Below are 17,736 nucleotides of genomic sequence, written 5' to 3'. Positions count from 1 at the left end.
ACCAGGGGGCAAAATTTCGTCTCCTCAAACCCTTCGGTTCCAGAGTTATGCTGACCAAAAATATGCAGAAAAACAAACAGACAAACACACAGACAGACACACCAAAAACTATACCTCCATTTTACATAAAGGTAAATATACCCTGCTACGGAAACAACAAGGAGGCTTGCTACCCTATGTGCCACCAAAGCAAGACCTACAAGAGTTAGAACGAAGGAACGTTACTGGGTCCCCCCATACAGACCCACATACTTTATGGTCTGTAGCCTACATGTAACCTTCTGACTGTACACATTTTAAAGGCTTTGAGGATCATAGGTCTGTTTAGTTAAACTTTTTGCCACCTTTAGTAGCACTGTCGTCACCGGGGGCTAAGTGGTACTTTTGTTGTTAACATGTTAACACTCGAGAACACTAAACAGCACTCTAAAAGCACAAATCTTCGCCAAGGCACTTTTAGAGAGAGAAATGTCCATATAATGTCCGGAACAACCTACCACCAGACACACGTACGGCTCCAAATCTTAACTCTTGAAGTCAAAGAAATGACTATGAACGCTGAGTTTTTTTCGCTCTAATAAATGTTTTGTACCATGCATATGTATATGTAATCATATAACGTTATGTTGATAGATTTAGCAGGACTCAATGTAATGAATCTGTATATATATGTGTTACATTTCATCTGATCATTACATCCCTCATGACCTCAATGAAAAGCGTCCTGCAGGCCGATTTTAGCTTCTCAAGAATAAATAAGTTTAAAAACTACCTATAACAGTAAAAAAATATTGTTACCTCTGGGAAAGAGGTTCACCTTTTACGGAGGTACTGTTTTTGGTCGAGTTTACGAGTACGCACCTAAAACTCAAGATCCGTTTGATGTATAACGCTAGTTCCCCTTTATTCGGTGATTGACCTATATCCGTTGCTTTTAGAAACAGGGTATTCAGGGATATCAAGTCGGAGGACGGTTGTTTTAAAATTAAAATTGATATTTTCAAAACATTGCAGTTTGAAACCAACGTTGAATAGACATCCCTAAATACATTCTGTTTTTAAAAATAACGGATATAAGTTACCCCACGGATAAAGGTGAACCGGCGTTATATGTAGGTACAATATGTGGGTAATTATTGAAATGCTTAAGAATAGTAACGATGTTTGGCCCTCTAGACGTATTTTCATGTACTGCAGCATTTACTGCAGGCCGACACCCCCCTTCCTGAAAGTATCGTGGTATAGTCCATAGACAGCTGACCAGCCTTCCGCAAATATACGCCCTGTTTCTGCATGCACGTGATCATGCCATAGCTCTATTTATTTATTTTTTATTTATTAGGATTCTCCATATACGATGACAATGTAGGGTATGGCGGAACAAGTGTCAAGGGACACCTTTTCAAAGCCGCCATACACACATGTTCAAACATGGCGGGGTTATATCGCCCCTTACGGGGTGACATACCCTTTCGCTGGCTAATTACAATACGAGGATGCGCCAGGCCTCCCGTCCGGGTGATTTGAAGTGAATCACCAACTCCAGACAGAAGGGTTTGCTCCATCTCACACCGCATTATCGCACATGTGGGGGTTCTTTAACGTGCATGGGGTGTGGCGCTCCCTATACACGGGACCTCCATTTAACGTCCTATCCGAGGGACGGCTCTAGCCGAAGCTAGGTACTCATTTACACCTGAGTAAAGTGAGGAAAGTCGTGTAAAGCGCATTTCCCAAGGGCACAAGATGAACACGGCAGTCAGATTCGAACCTCTCGGCCACGGGCCGAACATGCTGCCACTGCGCTACACGGTCCCTGGTCATCACCCGTGTTTAAATAATGATCCTCCCCTGCTCAGTCCATCCTGGAGATAGCAGGGATTGAGAAGGGGAGGATCACTAACACCTGTGATGGCTAGGGTCATGGCATGAAGAAATCTAAAAAAATGTCAAAACATTTCACTGAGGATATATCGAGATTTCTTGTTGTATCTGGAACCAAATCATCATATAAACACACATGTATATTATATTTCCCTTAGAATTGGGACAAGGAAAACACATGGACCCCATTTTGCTATTATCACGCGTTTATTAATTGAACACTTGGCTGATAAATATTAATATGTTAGTGGGTCGCTGAACAAATTGCCGAAAAAAATGTAATAACCAACACAGTGTTCCATATCGGCGGGCCAACCTGCCATCATTAAACATAAAAATAAACCTGCCCTACAGTTCCAAAACAAGCCGCCAGGGGGCCCAAACCTATACCACTTACTCTCGGCATCAAGAACTGTCTACCACTCAAAAATCAAAGCCACAGCATGTCCAGAACTCAAAATATCAAACCTGGAAGTTCCGCTGCAGTACCGCAACAGGTTGCTAGGGGGCCCAAAATCTAATCGTTTTCAGGTTTCATCAAGACCTACCCACATAACGAATATCAATACAATCCATTCAGGCGTTCTTGAGTTATGCTGGTCTTCTACAAACATAGATAGATACAAACGCTACCCAAAATATAACCTTCTTGGCGAAGGTAATAAAGTTTAAATGCATTCTATTCACAGGTGATAGGGTATCATTTTGACGAAAAATTCACTAAGCTTCCCCATGAAATGAAACGCACTGCCCCTTGTAGAAAAAGAAGCTGGCATACAATAATAATCAAGAGAAATTATACCAATTATTTCTCACGACCCACTCAAATTGTTTTTTTTTCCCTCAAAACACTCCCCGCTCTTTTATTCATACATAAACAATCAAATACGTAACATGGTAAAAGGTGAAACATGAGCTCTTCATAAAGTACCAACTTAGATATGATTGACCAATCACGTGCCTGGAATTTGCATAAAGTGACGTCATATACCCGGTGGATTCACTTCTTGACAAGGACTGGTGTTGTACGGTCGAAACTTCTAGTAAGTCTCCCTCTTTTTGTTTTCATTTACAGTTAAAAGAACTTTTTTATAAGATACTTTAGCTTCCATGGCAACTACTAAACCTGTGGAGCGTCAAAATTCTGATGCATGATATTTTTTTTTTTTTGCTCCAAGTGGTATAGTGGAGTTAAGGGTTCGGATAGGGTATATACCCTTTACTGTTCGAGCCACCCCCCCCCCCACAAATCTTGTCATACTTTTGCTTTAATTACCACGCCAAGCAAGTAATACGCATATCCATACCCAAAAGCACAAGAAACAGTCACGACTTCAAGTACCAGAGTTACCAGACTAGAATCGATGTGTTCAAAAATTCGTACTTTCCCAGAACTGTCGTGGAGTGGAATTTGTTTTCACCAAGCACAGTAGAGGCATCTTCTCTGGATAGTTTCACAGAACGCTTGAAGATAGATGTGCAAAAGTTAGGTGCGACGGGTCGTTCAGTGTAATATAACAAGCTGCTGCCGCGCCGCGTGCCTGAGAAGCTGGTGTGTTACGCCGAAGGGCGGTTATACCGGCTATAAAGATACAGATAGATACTCAACGTTCCGACTGATGAGAATCTAATACCAGCTCAAGAAAGAACCCTAAAGTCATTGCTAGAAACCCCAAAGCGGTGCCGGAAGAAAAATTTGGCAGGGGCAGTACATTATCCAACGTGACCAAAGGCGAATCCCCGGAAGAAGTTTTGGGCAAAAAGTTCGGAGTGTTAACCGAAGGGTCACTGAACGGTCTTCGAACAGAGATCGGAAAAAGCTTAGGGGGGGGGGGGTATGTTTTAAAGCGCTTACTTCCCCCAAACTTTAACCCGCCTTTCGCGTCTTGTGTGTAGCACATCTCTCGGCAATGGGGAAAAACGGCAAATGCTAAACAAACTGTGTCAGACTGTTACCCTAGGGCTTGCTGTTGTTATTAGCCAACTTTCTTAGTCGTATAGTACCGCATAAACTACACACCTTAAACATTGCAAGTTAGTTCCCACCTTCAATCGTCTGTATTTCCATGCCTTCCTTATACCCTCCAACCTTCCAACCTAAAACCAGACCGCCTTTAAGTCAACTCCGCCAAAATGTATTTGCTCCTCTAAAGCTTTCCATCCACCTCTGAGGCGTAGATTCCACAGATAGAAAATACAAGCTCTGAGGCGTATTAAAGGTTCTATGGACAGGTGAGGGTGTGCAGGTGGTTAATGAGAGCACGTGGACTGCATGCTCCAGACCAGGTGTCGCCTCTTAACGACGCGAAACCAGGTCAGGAGCATCCACGTGCCTCAATTAGAATAGTACATTAATACCAGCTCAAAAAAGAACAAGAAACAGCCATGACTTCAAGTACCAGAGTTACCAAACTAGGATTGATGTGTTTAAAAATTCATATTTTCCCAGAAATATCGTCGAGTGGAATTTGTTATCACCAAGCACAGTAGGGGTATCTTGTCTATACGTCTGGATAGCTTTAAAGAACGCTTGCAGATAAATGTGCAAAAGTTAGGTGTGACGGATTGTTCGGTGTAATATAACCAGCTGCGTGCCTACGAAGCTGGTGTGTTACACCGAAGGGCAGTTATACCGGCTATATAGATACAGACACAGATACAGATACAGATACAGATGCTCCGGAAGAAGGTTAAGGTATGGGCAAAAAAAGACCTCCGTGGTCCCACCTCCGTGAGCACCATCTCGGCCTTGTATCATCACTTCAACCTTTCCGAATCTTAGCAACACTTGACTTCCACACCTTTCATTTTTCAACTTTCCCCAAACCTTAAACCTTTCCCCAAACCTCATTCCTGTTCCCAAACCTCAATCCTTTCCCCAAACCTCAATCTTTTCCCCATACCTAAATTTTGTTCAAAATTCTGCAGTGAACTTTTGCAGAAAAAGAGGTTGGAGTAGGACTGGGTACCGGTACAGAAAATTCAGGTCCAGGTCCGGTTCAGGTCCAGAGGATCAGGTCCAGGTCCGGACCTGAACCTGGACCTGATTCAGTATGACTCATACCAATGGTCCGTTTCACTACAAAGAAATATGTTTGGTGGAGTATTAGACTCACATACATAGACTCACACTGGTGTTTTAAAATCCTACAACTCTAACTGCACCTGTCCAATTGGCTGTAAAACTTGGTAGAAATTACTATAAACTCTGCTCTACTTCACTCTTGTTATTTTCTTCCACCTGCAAGCGCCAAAACGTGTAAATGCCTGATGAAATAATCTGTTAATTTTCTAATCGTTCCAACATCCGGTCCACCTAATTTTTTCAGGTCCGGTTTTTCTGGACCGGTCCAATAAGAAAAATCGGTTTTGTACCGGTACGCTGTACCGATACCAAGCCCTAGGTTGGAGCCTTCCCAAGGCTGACCTTTGATTAAGACTGAGCTGCCGAAACAGAAACGCAATCCACTGCTAAAGTTTTCACCACGTATCTATAGGTCTGCTTAACCAACGAAATGCAGCTTAACTGGACACTATGCAAAACTACAAATGACGATCCATCCAAGGTCAGCCCTAGGACGAGACACCAACCCCTGGTTAGGGGCCTACCAACGTAGAGGTCAACCCGGTGCCCGTAGCAAGACTGAGAGGATGGATCTTCAGTAATCGTGGAATTGAAGAAATTAGGAACAGACTAGCAAAGATATGCAAAATCTAGCGGCGGCCAACGCAGAACTTGAAGAACGGCATAAAATGTACGTCTGGGAATTCACTGATGATCGGACTTGTTGATCCTCTGCGAGTATACCATTCGCCAACTTTACATGTCAAAGCGTCTAAACGTAATATATTACGAGCAAACCATTCGCCAACTTCATATTTCAAACCGTAACATGGCGAGCAAACCATTCGCCACCTTCACATGTCGAACCTCCACAGCGAGCATACCATTCGCCAGAATTATATGTCAAACTACTAATACCAGAAAACGAATCATCACGACAACGTGTCAAACTTCAGCTGCGAGTATGCCGTTTGCCAAATTAGCATATGAAACTGAACTAATGATAAATGTTAACACTTCTTTCAGCGAATCAACATAACTGCACGGCTGTGAAATTAACACTCACCGCGCAAAATTAAAATAAATACACACAAAAACGAGAACCAACTATCAAAACTTAGGCCGGTGTGAGGTCAAACATGGCAAATCACACGGCAAAACTAACGTGGGTATTACCGTAAAAGTCGGTCGAATTTCTAACGCTTCCGAATGTTACCTGACGAATATAAGGCTCAAAGCACCAAATTCCAGTGCGTTCCTGAAGTTCCTAGCCCGCAGATGCAGGCTGGGTTCCTCGCTTATAGCCGGCAGCAGGGGTAGAAAAAGAGCCGACGAGGCGGGCGGTCGCAGTAAGCAAAAATGACGAACTCTGGCTCTCGAGCTACCTACGTCCTGCCTCTGCGGCGTAGATTCAACAGATAGAAAATACAAGCTCTGAGGCGTATTAAAGGTTCTATATATGGACATGTGAGGATGTACAGGTAGTTAATGAGAGCACGTGGACAGCTGCTCCTGACCAGGTGTCGCCTCTTAACGACGCGAAACCACGTCAGCAGCATTCACATGCCTCAATTAGAATAGTAATTGACTTAACTAACAACGGAGCTTAAATTACCGATGAGTTACTGATTGACAAGCAGGTATGATTAAATTTTCAATTTGGCATGTATGGCTGCTTCATTCAATCATCGAACACCAATTACCTTGCTGATTTCGAAAGGAACATACGAAAATTAGTACATGAGTTACATATGCAACCTCTACTTGGAGAGTACCAAAAGTAGTTGTTACAAAATCTAAAAACGGACCCTTTAGATAAGCCATGTTCTCGCCACACAGTCGTTGCAAACTGAGCGTCATCTTACACTTAGCTTTTAAATGGTTTGAAACACACTATCCGTTATGAAAAGGGTGGGGGAGGGGCGTACGTAACAGTTACATTTATGGGAATTTTTTGCACTTTTTTTCTAAAGGTTTGCTGAGATGAGAAGACTCGGTGTTTCATTGTGTCAAGAACGTAAAGATGATACGCGGCGCAGCGTAGCTGTGGGGTGTTTGGCTCAGAGGTTCTTGTTTCGAGTCCTCTGGTATGCTCTAACGTTGTAAAGCGTCGGTGCTTATTTTTTGGAGGAGCACTGATTCGTGATTTTGAACATGGGCTAAGTTCCTGTATGCCGGGAAAGGAGTTGGCCGGTACACACGCATGCGCACGTGCACACACACACACGCACGCACGCGCGCACACACACACACGCACGCACACACACACACACACACACATACACATACACACACACACATACACACACACACGCACGCGCACACACACACACACACGCACACACACACACACACACACACACACACACACACATACACACACAGACGCGCGCAGGCTCGCACACACACATGCGACAATATCCCACCCTCCCATCCCATATGGAAAAAAGCGGAATCACCCCCCCCCCCCCCCCCCCCAAAAAATTTTTACCCTTTTAAAGGGAGGCGTAAAAACGGCAGACTCGGAACTTCAACGTTCGTCACAAAGCAAACACGTTACCTTATCAATATCTAGCTCGCAACTGCTACGTATACTCAAACTAGGTGTTGTTCTTCCAACTAGCACGTTCACACAGCGCCTACCTCTGAGTCTCACTGCAGACGATACAAGCTCGAAACTGGAGGTAACCATGGCTACGGGTGGCAAGGTACCCTGGGGCAGAGAGTACTTGAACGAGTTTTTCATCACTTTGGACGCAGACATCAATAATGAGGAAGGAGAGGGTTCTATGAAAACCATGGAATTCTTCCACGATGTGTTCGGTGGCGGTAAGAGTCTTTCCATAAAATCTAGGATGTAATACATGCACATTTTGATGCAAACAGCCTTAGATTTTGATAGAGGAAGCTGGTTGGTTAAGGGGAGTCTTCCAATCGCTCAAGATATACGACTTACACAACATCGTCCATCAACTGTTAATGAATCAAAACATTACAACGTTACTATCGCCCCCATGCGACTTTTTAGATAAATGCACAGACGGTTTCTAACGGGGCCCTATGTGTGACCGTGCCTATGTCTTGGCGTCGTGTGGCTAAGCAAACATTATGTTAAAAGGTCTTGGGTTAGATTCCTAGCACTACTGGGTACACACCGTGCCCTTGGGAAAGACACTTAATATAAACACTTTCCTCACTCTAAGGGCCATCCAGGTGTTAAAAGGGTACCTAATGTTGGAAGATGAGGGTTAGGCCACAGCAAGTAAATTTTATGGATGACATCAGCGCGCCCATTAATTTTCACCTGATTTCAGAAAAAAAAACAAGATTTTTTTTTCTTTTGCAGGGTTGGTTAACATGGCGATAACGTACCAAAATAAGCAAATATGTTGTGATTTAGCCTAATAATTGTATTTGTAGAAGTAACACTTTCGAGGTACCCAGGACTGTAGTTGTAGAAATAAAACTTATTGGATAGTTGTAAAAGTAACACCAATATGGATGCCATGGGTGTGGTTACCAACTTTGTTGGTGATACCAGTCTACCACACTAGTGTCGCTTTTACCACACCAGTTCATGTCTTGAATACAGGAATGAATGCCTTGTTGGCTCTGATACCATGTTTTGTCCCTTTAATTCTCGTTACAGCATTCATCACAACTTAATGGTACCTATTTTTTTTTGGCGACGCCTCAGGGGCGGAGGCATTCTACAGTATTACGATTGCTTTGAAAATATTCCAAAAATTGCACGAATGCATTCCCTGGGGAATTCGTTTTGAGGTAGCCTTTGCCTGTTTGGTCTTTTGTCGGAACAGAAATGGCCTTTGTTGCTTGGTATTTTACCGTCACATGATTTATTGTTTCGGGCAATTTGCTTCTTTCAGCACAAAAAAACATTGTCATAATCAATGCATTAAGGACGTTTTTCTGTTTCTGGCAATTAAGATTTATATTACAACTCTCAATCGCTCTTTTGGTGTTCTTTGAGAGAAATAGGAACACTATATTAAAGCTTTAATGTTTAAAGTAGGTTTTTTTTGTTTCACCTGTGAACACAGTCGTATTTTGAATCTATTAAATCTGATTTGAAACAATTTTTATTTGCAAGATATTTGTAGAAAGCAGAAAAGGCCATGACTGTCCACATTTTAAAGACTACTCATTTCCAAAACAAACGATCCACACAATTGCCTATACCTTTTATTTCATCAACATACACATCATATATACTTTTATCATATCTCAAGACAAAACACAGAGAATATAAAAACCTGGCAGAGAATGGCAACGATGCGTCATTCCTATAACTTTGGATTTACTTCTATAACAATGACACTTGGTAATACATTCAAGCAAAACATTTCTTTTGTAATTCTGTTGGCCGTATAATAAATTGTTTGCATGCTTACAAAATTCCTGGAACTATAGAGTCAAGCCTGACTACATGTGCATTGACTTCCGTTTCGTTGAGGTGATAGATTGTGTTGCATTGTAAAGCTACGGTTACTATCAATCTGATTGTCGCCCAAGTTCAACTATTAATTTCTTGTGACTGTTGTCGTTGTCGCCTTGTAGAGCTGAAAGAAATGATATAGAACAGGTCAGATATAGTTGACGGACACAAACATATTCCATGATCAATATGTCAACATGTATGAATCCCTATGGGTTTCTTTAGATTGCTTAGCTGTCAAATGTCTTTTTTTTCAAAATCAATAAATAAAGGTTCGAAAAAACGACGTGCCCAGATCAACCAACACCCAACATCCACTCATAGGTTTGTACTTCTAGTTTTCAATGCTCCCTATGTTTGTGCATTTAAGCCCCCTTGTGCCTTTAAAGGTCCATTTTTAACCGACCATTCTGCCCACTGTTACCTCTATTACTTTGGATACTGAAACTATATGAGCAATAAGAACAATGAAGTAACAAACCTCGCTGTTCAGGAAAATTGTTTGAACAGCATCCGTCTGTGTAACTTGTTCTCATGACAAGCTGTGGGATCTGGTTGGGCCATCTTTCCATCCTTCATATGTTGTAATTCCTTGTGAGAGGAAAAAAGAAAGATGTGGAATTACTCCCAACTTTGGCTTTACAGTAATTGAATACATTTGAATCCATTAGTTGTCAGAAAAGGTTTGGGATTGATACTGCATGTAACGTTAGTGATATATTCAGTGAAAAACTATATCACCCAGCACACCGCGTTTCTGTTTTGTTCTAGGGCTGTACTGCTCTTAACAGTTCCTATCCGGACTTCTCGAAATGAATGATGTTACATTCTTCATAAATCATGATGAGTCATTGACGGATCTCTCTCTTTATTCTTTATGAAAAATCTCATGTGTAATGGTCAGCCCCATGCAGTTGCAAAAGAAACAATTGTGTACTGAGGATGCGTACCTTCCGAAGGGATTTTCTTTCAAACTTTTTATTTGAAACATCATGGCTTCTTCTCATATTTTGGCTAAAGATGCCCCTTGGCGTTTAATTCAAAGGCAAGTAACAAATATCTACGACTTCATCTTCGTGAGCACACGTGCGGTACTCAAGTTGGGCATTGAACAAATTATCTTAAGCCCTTCACAGAGGTCATAACGCATGTGCGGCAAAAGAAATGATAGGAAATATGTCAATGTACATAAAATAACAAAACTGAAAAAATAATTTTGACTGTATATGTTTCACTAACTCATACACATGGTTCTAAGGCTGTGGCCCTCATTCAAAATCAAATTATTGCTATACATTCAAGATAAACATGTTAACGCACTCAACATATAAAGAGGGGAATGTGGGCTCTGATGTCTTTACTTACCCCCTGCATATTCAAATCCAATGACATATAACACAAAATTTCCAGAAAATGTGTAACTCCAGAAAATGTGACAAATTATATTTTGACAACAAATTCGTTTGCAATCAACGCTCACTATGATAGCATCCATAGAATTATTTGGTACGCCCTATCCCTAGCATGCGGCTAAACATCTGCATCGCAGATCCAGAAAATGTGACAAATTATATTTTGACAACAAATTTGTTTGCAATCAACGCTCACTATGATAGCATCCATATAGAATTATTTGGTACGCCCTATCCCTAGCATGCGGCTAAACATCTGCATCGCAGGTGTGCCCCCCCCCCCCCATGACCTAGTGATTTATGAGTTAGCACGTGTTAAGTTACGCAGCTGGCCATGGGAAACAAAGGAACAAAGACTTTTCCCCCAACAGCATGCTATCCTGTCTAGTAAGCGAGAGTGTTCATTGCACAGTTTCTTTTTTTAATTGGTCTAACTTAGGGGTGTCTGTGGTAAAATTCCTTGTCATGTCAGCCAAGGAGATGGTCTGTCAGTTAGCTCTAGAATTTTGAAGAAACAGAACAGTCTAGCAAGCAGGCTAACCCTGGGTAGGTTCGTCGAGACAACTAGAACAATTAGAAACAACCACATAATAGTTTGGACAAGGATACGTAATACATGAAGCTGGAAAATGATGATCACTCACCTTTTGTGCTGTTCTGTGTCCGTCTGTCCCCAAGAAAACTCGGCCAAAGATCGCCTGAACGATGATAGACTAGACGCCTGATTACGTCTGCTCCCATCCAGTACGTCTGCTCCCATCACTGGAGGGTCTATTGTGTTCACTCAAAAGTTCTCGAATGCTCTTCCCTATCTCTGTGCTCCGCCTTTGGGTTGATCTAACATGTAAACACCCAATAAGGTCCACCCTTCTCTCCTCCCACTTTTCCTCCCAACAAATAACGTCCACCCTGCTTTCCACACAAATCTCCGCCCAGCTGTCTGTCCATCTGGTCATCAATCATTGCACATGTGGTAATTGATAACAGTACTGACACACAGCTATCTATATGTTGGTAACATCCTATGAATTTATTTGGAGACACGATTAGCTTTTACAATGTCTATAGCATCTGTATTCTTCCTGTTATCCTTTATTCATCAATATCCATGGAACAAATCTAGATAACACACAGCCACAGGAAAATATCATATACAGCAACTTTTCAAAAGAGTCACAAAAAGTAGGAAGTCTACGTAAGATCCATGAACAATGGGACAAAATCTAATTTCCTTACAGCAAACTATTCCATGTGTTAGACGTTCTGTGCAGAAATTGTTCAGTTTTGAGCATTTAAATTTGTTCTGGGTTTCAGAGAGCGGATATTTTCTGACTTTGAAGATTTGGTCTGATAACAGTGATCTTGCATTGTGAGTAGTCTACATATTGACACTTATGGTTTGTTTTCATGACTCATGAAAAGTCACTAAGTTTTCTGCTGGATCATGTTTTTCAAGTTTAACGGCACTAACATTAGCATCTGCAGTAAACTGTAAAGAGTCTCTGGACCTGTCGGACCTGTCGCATCTAAGGGTGATCCTGGCCGCTCTGTTTTGTATCGCTTGAAACTTGAAGTTGTTTTTATCCTTAGATGTACCCAGCCGTGTCAGTACCAGCTTAAATCAGTGCCACCTTCTGTCTGCGTGGATCTTGATCATGCTGATATTGCACTTCTTTGCTGCATAGCCTATTTGAGATTCTAATGTAAGATTTACATTCATTGATGTAAAATTTGCGTCAACAATAACGTGACAGTGGGTACTAGTACCTGTTTTAAACACTGTCCCCTAAGCATAGGATCCAGTTGTACAGGTGGTGTTGCGAGTGGAACGTTTCCACAGATGTCCCCATCAACTCCCAGTACTAAGCTTGTCAGTGGGCACCTGTTTAACACTGTCCCCTGAGCTCGGGTTTCAGTTGTACATGTGGTGCGAGTGTTATGATTTAACAGACACAGCTGTCCCCACGGGCACGGTATACTGGAATGGGCTGAAATCCGCTCCAGATGTCCTGCATGCAGCTGGTCTGGCAGTCTGTGCTTTGGGACTCTCAATGGGCTACTTAGGGTCACCAGTGTGACATTGTCAATCGGCCATGAGGCGATTAATCCCCTAATAAACCAACATTTTATCCATATGAAAATGAATTCCACTTCGTTGTAGATTATTCTAGATATAATACGTTACGTCGTAAGTTATTAACATTTATAGAATCAAGTAGATCAGATTTTAAGAGACTAGATGCTACAGACAGATTTGAATGTATATAAATATAAAGTATCTTCAATGGCACAACGCAAAAATAGGCAAATATAGGAGACAGCTTTGTTAACAATGTTATTAGAAAATATACTGACGCTCATGATAATCCCCGCTCGATTGAAATTTGATATCGAAATTTATGCTAGCATTTATTGTTATAGTAATAAGGATATTCAGTCTTACCCAATACCTTTATTTCACACTCTGTGTAATAGTTACTGCCATGCATTGCACCGTGTACAATTAAGGTCATTCATTCATTCATTCATATACTGTCAAGGCACAGACAGTCCACATCAGAGACAAAGGGTGTCTTTGACAGCAGAGGTCTTAATAAAACAAACAAACAAACAAACAACTATTCCATCGTAACCTTTCGTCGCCTGTGTTTTTATAAACACCATGCTTGTTTCAAATGTAGCCATTTGTTTTCCACTAATCTTGTTTTTTTTGCCCTATCGCACTATTTTTTCAGTCTGCAGAGGATGTCATCCATAAAATTTACCTGCTGTGGCCTTAGGCCCTGCCTTGCAATACAATGTTCTAGACACAGTGGATAACAACAACCCACTGCCTACGGCCTTAAAACGTCTATGGGACTACTTTTATCTTTTAACTTTACAGGGTCCTATAGTGGTCGTCTGATAGACATCGGATCTGGTTCTACATTTTACCAGGTTATCAGCGCAAGCAAGTTCTTCTCGGAGATCGTGTGTTCCGATTACGACAAGGTAACTCGTGTACTTTGTGACTCACACTCACATGCATACACAACACACACAGACACACACACACAGACACAAACACATGCACACAAATACACACAAAGACATATACACACACACATACACACACACACACATACACAAACACACATAAACACACACACACTCACACACACACACAAAGACACACGCACACGCACACACAAACACACGCACACACACGCACACACACAAACACACAGGCACACACACACACACAGACATACACAAACACGCAAACACACACACACTCACACAAACGCAAACACACAAACACAGACGCGCAATCGAAAACGTAACATTCTATATTGGTGTAAATATCATTGTAGAATTAGCCGTAACAGTTTGCATAAAATTCAATACCAACTTTTGAAAGACAATACTTCTGATGGAGACCGTACTATAGTCCCTATTCTAGGCACTAAGTCACAATATGCGACATCTTTACGAGCTTCAACAATTTGTAACGTTTTCTGAAATAATGTGTTTTTTATCATGCAGGATGCGAGGACTGAGCTCGAGAAGTGGCTTAAGAAGGATAAAAACGCCTTTGATTGGACATCTTACTTCCAATACTACCTAGACCTAGAAGGAAGCAGGTGTGTATCAAACATGCATTTTATAAGATCTATACACAGAATTTGTGCTTAAAGAACTTACATTTACACAGCTAAAGATTGAGGATCAGTAGCAGAAGCTCCGTCTAGCGGAGATTAAAAGAAGCACCAAAACCAGTCGATGAACCTAAACCAGTTTGATGACGAAAATACAATTTATGATAATGTAATAATCAAAAGGTTTATATCTTTCTTGTAATACCAGTTTTCTTTTCTTATACAGTGAAAAGATTGAGGACCGTGAACAGAAGCTCCGCCAAGCGGTCAAGGCGGTAGTGCACTGCGACGTGCATCAACCCAACCCTACTTACCCTCTGACCTTTGAACCATTTGATGTGGTGACCTCAGCTTTTTGTGTAGAGGCTGCCAGCCCAGATAGGTAAGTTGACTGTTGACAATAAGAAAAACGATATTTTTTTAAATATGAAGCATCTAAGGAGGCCCAATTTTGACATTGACATCTGTCTCACAAAGAACTATCCACATATATTAAACATATCATTACAATCCATCCATACCTTCTTCGAGTATACTCATGGCGGAATAATGCAGAAAACAGACACAGACACATGTTACAATGACACAGATTCCACACACACACATACGCCCAAACACATACATACACACAAGCACACACTCAGATAGACAAGTGATACACAGACACATGTTACAAAGACACAGATTCCACACACACACACACACACACACGCCCAAACACATACATACACACACACAAAAACACACACTCAGATAGGCAAGTGATACACAGACACAGAGAGATAGAGAGAGACGACATACACACACACACACAAACACACAAGTACACACACGGAGACCGACGCACACACACGCAAACAACTTAACACAGAGAGCCCACCTAGTAAAAATAGGAACTGTCAGGACTGGTCTTAGATACATAACTAGAGATGTCCAAACAGTACTCTTTTTCCCCGTTTGTGGTAACAGGTACAAGATTTGTTTCATATATGATACAGGTTTTACTGAATGTAATATAACAAGCTGCTGCCGCACAACGTATGCCTGTGACCCTTGTGTTTTACGCTGATTAGGGCTGTTATAAGTTGACACAAAAATATTTTTAATATAATTTTTCTATCACACAGAGCAGCATATGCTAAAGCGGTGGCAAACATATCGACTCTTTCGAAACCAGGAGGGACCATTGTCTTTGCGACTTACATTGGGGCAACCTTCTGCAATATCGGTAAGCAATACATACAGGGATAAAAATTCCTTCCAAACACATGTAGGTCGAAATTTGGAGATATATGTTTGTGCATTGAAATGTGTCACTGACACTGATTGAACAGTTTTCTACTTACTGTATTTATACTTGACGGATAAACCTCTTCAACGAAAACATTTCCTCCGTAAATAACTTCATCAGGTTCGCAATTATACATATAGTAAGGTCCTTCAGGCACAACCAGGGAGAACTTTCTTCCAACATTTAGGCATCTGACAGACACCATAATCAGGGTTAGAATGGGTGGATACGATTCTTGCTGCTACTTATAGCCGATGTAGGTGGCGCTGCAGTAGCGAGAATGCCGTCCCAAACGTGACTCAGTTTGTAGTCGACCAAGGAGCTTTCCACGAAATCGTCTTCCAGGAGGGACGTACATGTAAAACGGGGGTTCCGTGCTCGAGGAGGTGCCTCGACCATGTTTAACAGCCTCATTACTCATAATTTGGGCACCTACTGGCTGGCAAAATACACCTGGTGATTATTATATGAAAACATTTCATATTTCATTTCTGAAGGAGGTGTAAAAGCGAAGCTTCTTCCTATTGAAGTGGAATTCGTGGTGCAGACCTTCAAAGACGCAGGTTTCTCCGACTTCAATACTTTCTTCTACCCATCTCCGGAGAGGGAAGAGTCAAAGATAACCGACGTTAAGGGGATCCTACTGTTCACTGCCAAGAAAAGTGGCTGAAAACTGTGAAGCTTTTGACAAGGCCGAGAAGGGGAAATATCTAAGAGGTAGCTGTAAGAAAAATAGTGATGTTCAACAGTATATTAATACAAATATGCACACGTATTATATATTGTCCGTATTCTATTATATCATGTGAAGCTTTTGTGATAAGGCTAGAACATGTATTACCTGATAGGTAGATGTTAGAAAAATAGTGATGTTCAACAGTATATTATATAATTCTACGTATTCTATCTTAAGCATCAGTTACACTCACTACATGTATAACTTATACGGAAATTCCCCGATTGGCTTGTTACAGCTTGTTTACAGAAGTTAGGTATTATTTCTTCACACTCTCTCATTAGTTTTATGTTATGTTATGTTATGATTGGCAACGAATTTGATTTTATTGAATTAATTGAACACACTGTTGAAGTATAAGATACTAGACAACATTTCAGATATAGAACAATAAACATAGAGGCATCCTACTTAACAAGCCAGCGATAATGACAGTGGTTCACGATTTCCTATATACTTATGCATGTTTAGGGTTTTTCACAAATACTCCTGCATTGGGAATGGTGTAGTAAATAAAAAAAAATAATGTAATAGAGAATAAACGGAGTTACATCCAAAACAATGATCATCATTGTGATTATTTATTAATATTTTTTTTCATATCATCAGCTTTGTGATTATTCACTAATTAAATATGTATGGTCATCTTAACAGTCATTCACAAATTATATATGGTAATCTTTACGGTCATTTGCAAATTACATATATTTGATCATTTTCACGGCCATAAACAAATTATGTATATGGTCACTTTTACGATCATTAACAAATTAGCATACCATCAAACTAAAGCAATAGGAACCAAACAGAACTGAGAAAAAAAAAATGAAATCAAAAGTCAAATTTCCCATCATCAAACTTTTTCTAGATTTGTAATCTCTGAATAATTCTCTTCAAACTCTTGTCCTACTGAACCCGTAAATACATATATAACGGGGGCCGCCCTAAGATGCCCGCTTTTTTACGCGCTCGAACTCAATGCGCTCCATCACTAGTCGCCAGAGAGCGGTCAAGTTTTGATCAATGAATTTTTAACACATTCATCTAAAGAACATACTTGGATAAGGCATGCATTCATATGGTTCATGAACCCTTCACCCTCCTAGTTACAAGTGGCAAACATTGAGGACGTTTTCGTGAACATAACTTCCGATTTTGTCCTGCGCAAAGTCAGTGGCAACAAACATGCTGTATTTATGCATAACAGGATCAGCAAAAAATCCGGGCATCTTAGGGCAGGGGGCATCTTAGGGCG

The 17,736-nt window shown here is 41.0% G+C and overlaps 1 protein-coding gene and 1 long non-coding RNA gene across 2 annotated transcripts; one reads left to right on the top strand and one right to left on the bottom strand.

The window, feature by feature from the left end:
- The first annotated feature begins 2,902 nt into the window (after window positions 1-2,902).
- On the top strand, window positions 2,903-17,046 carry LOC118404812 (nicotinamide N-methyltransferase-like). The gene is made up of 7 exons (XM_035804168.1): window positions 2,903-2,927; window positions 7,572-7,777; window positions 13,701-13,807; window positions 14,342-14,439; window positions 14,681-14,836; window positions 15,582-15,682; window positions 16,243-17,046. The coding sequence occupies exons 2-7, from the start codon at window positions 7,639-7,641 to the stop codon at window positions 16,413-16,415; spliced, it is 774 nt and encodes a 257-aa protein (XP_035660061.1). The 5' UTR covers window positions 2,903-2,927; window positions 7,572-7,638; the 3' UTR covers window positions 16,416-17,046.
- LOC118404814 lies at window positions 8,638-13,482 on the bottom strand. Its single transcript, XR_004829814.1, has 3 exons — window positions 11,461-13,482; window positions 9,886-9,995; window positions 8,638-9,528 (listed from the first exon to the last, which is right to left on the bottom strand). It is a non-coding gene; the product is annotated as an uncharacterized LOC118404814 (long non-coding RNA).
- Window positions 17,047-17,736: the final 690 nt, after the last annotated feature.

The sequence above is a fragment of the Branchiostoma floridae genome, chromosome 17 (genome assembly GCF_000003815.2).
Source record: "Branchiostoma floridae strain S238N-H82 chromosome 17, Bfl_VNyyK, whole genome shotgun sequence".
NCBI lineage: Eukaryota > Metazoa > Chordata > Leptocardii > Amphioxiformes > Branchiostomatidae > Branchiostoma > Branchiostoma floridae.
The sequence above is the reverse complement of the archived record's forward strand: the minus strand, read 5'-3'. Positions and strand labels throughout refer to the sequence as shown.

What these genes read in the sequence shown, in the direction of transcription:
- LOC118404812 (XM_035804168.1), top strand. Translation starts at nt 7,639, where the DNA reads ATGGCTACGGGTGGCAAGGTACCCTGGGGCAGAGAGTACTTGAACGAG. An exon ending in TGTGTTCCGATTACGACAAG is followed by an intron (nt 13,808 to 14,341) that starts GTAACTCGTGTA and finishes TTTATCATGCAG; the next exon opens with GATGCGAGGACTGAGCTCGA. An exon ending in GGCAACCTTCTGCAATATCG is followed by an intron (nt 15,683 to 16,242) that starts GTAAGCAATACA and finishes TCATTTCTGAAG; the next exon opens with GAGGTGTAAAAGCGAAGCTT.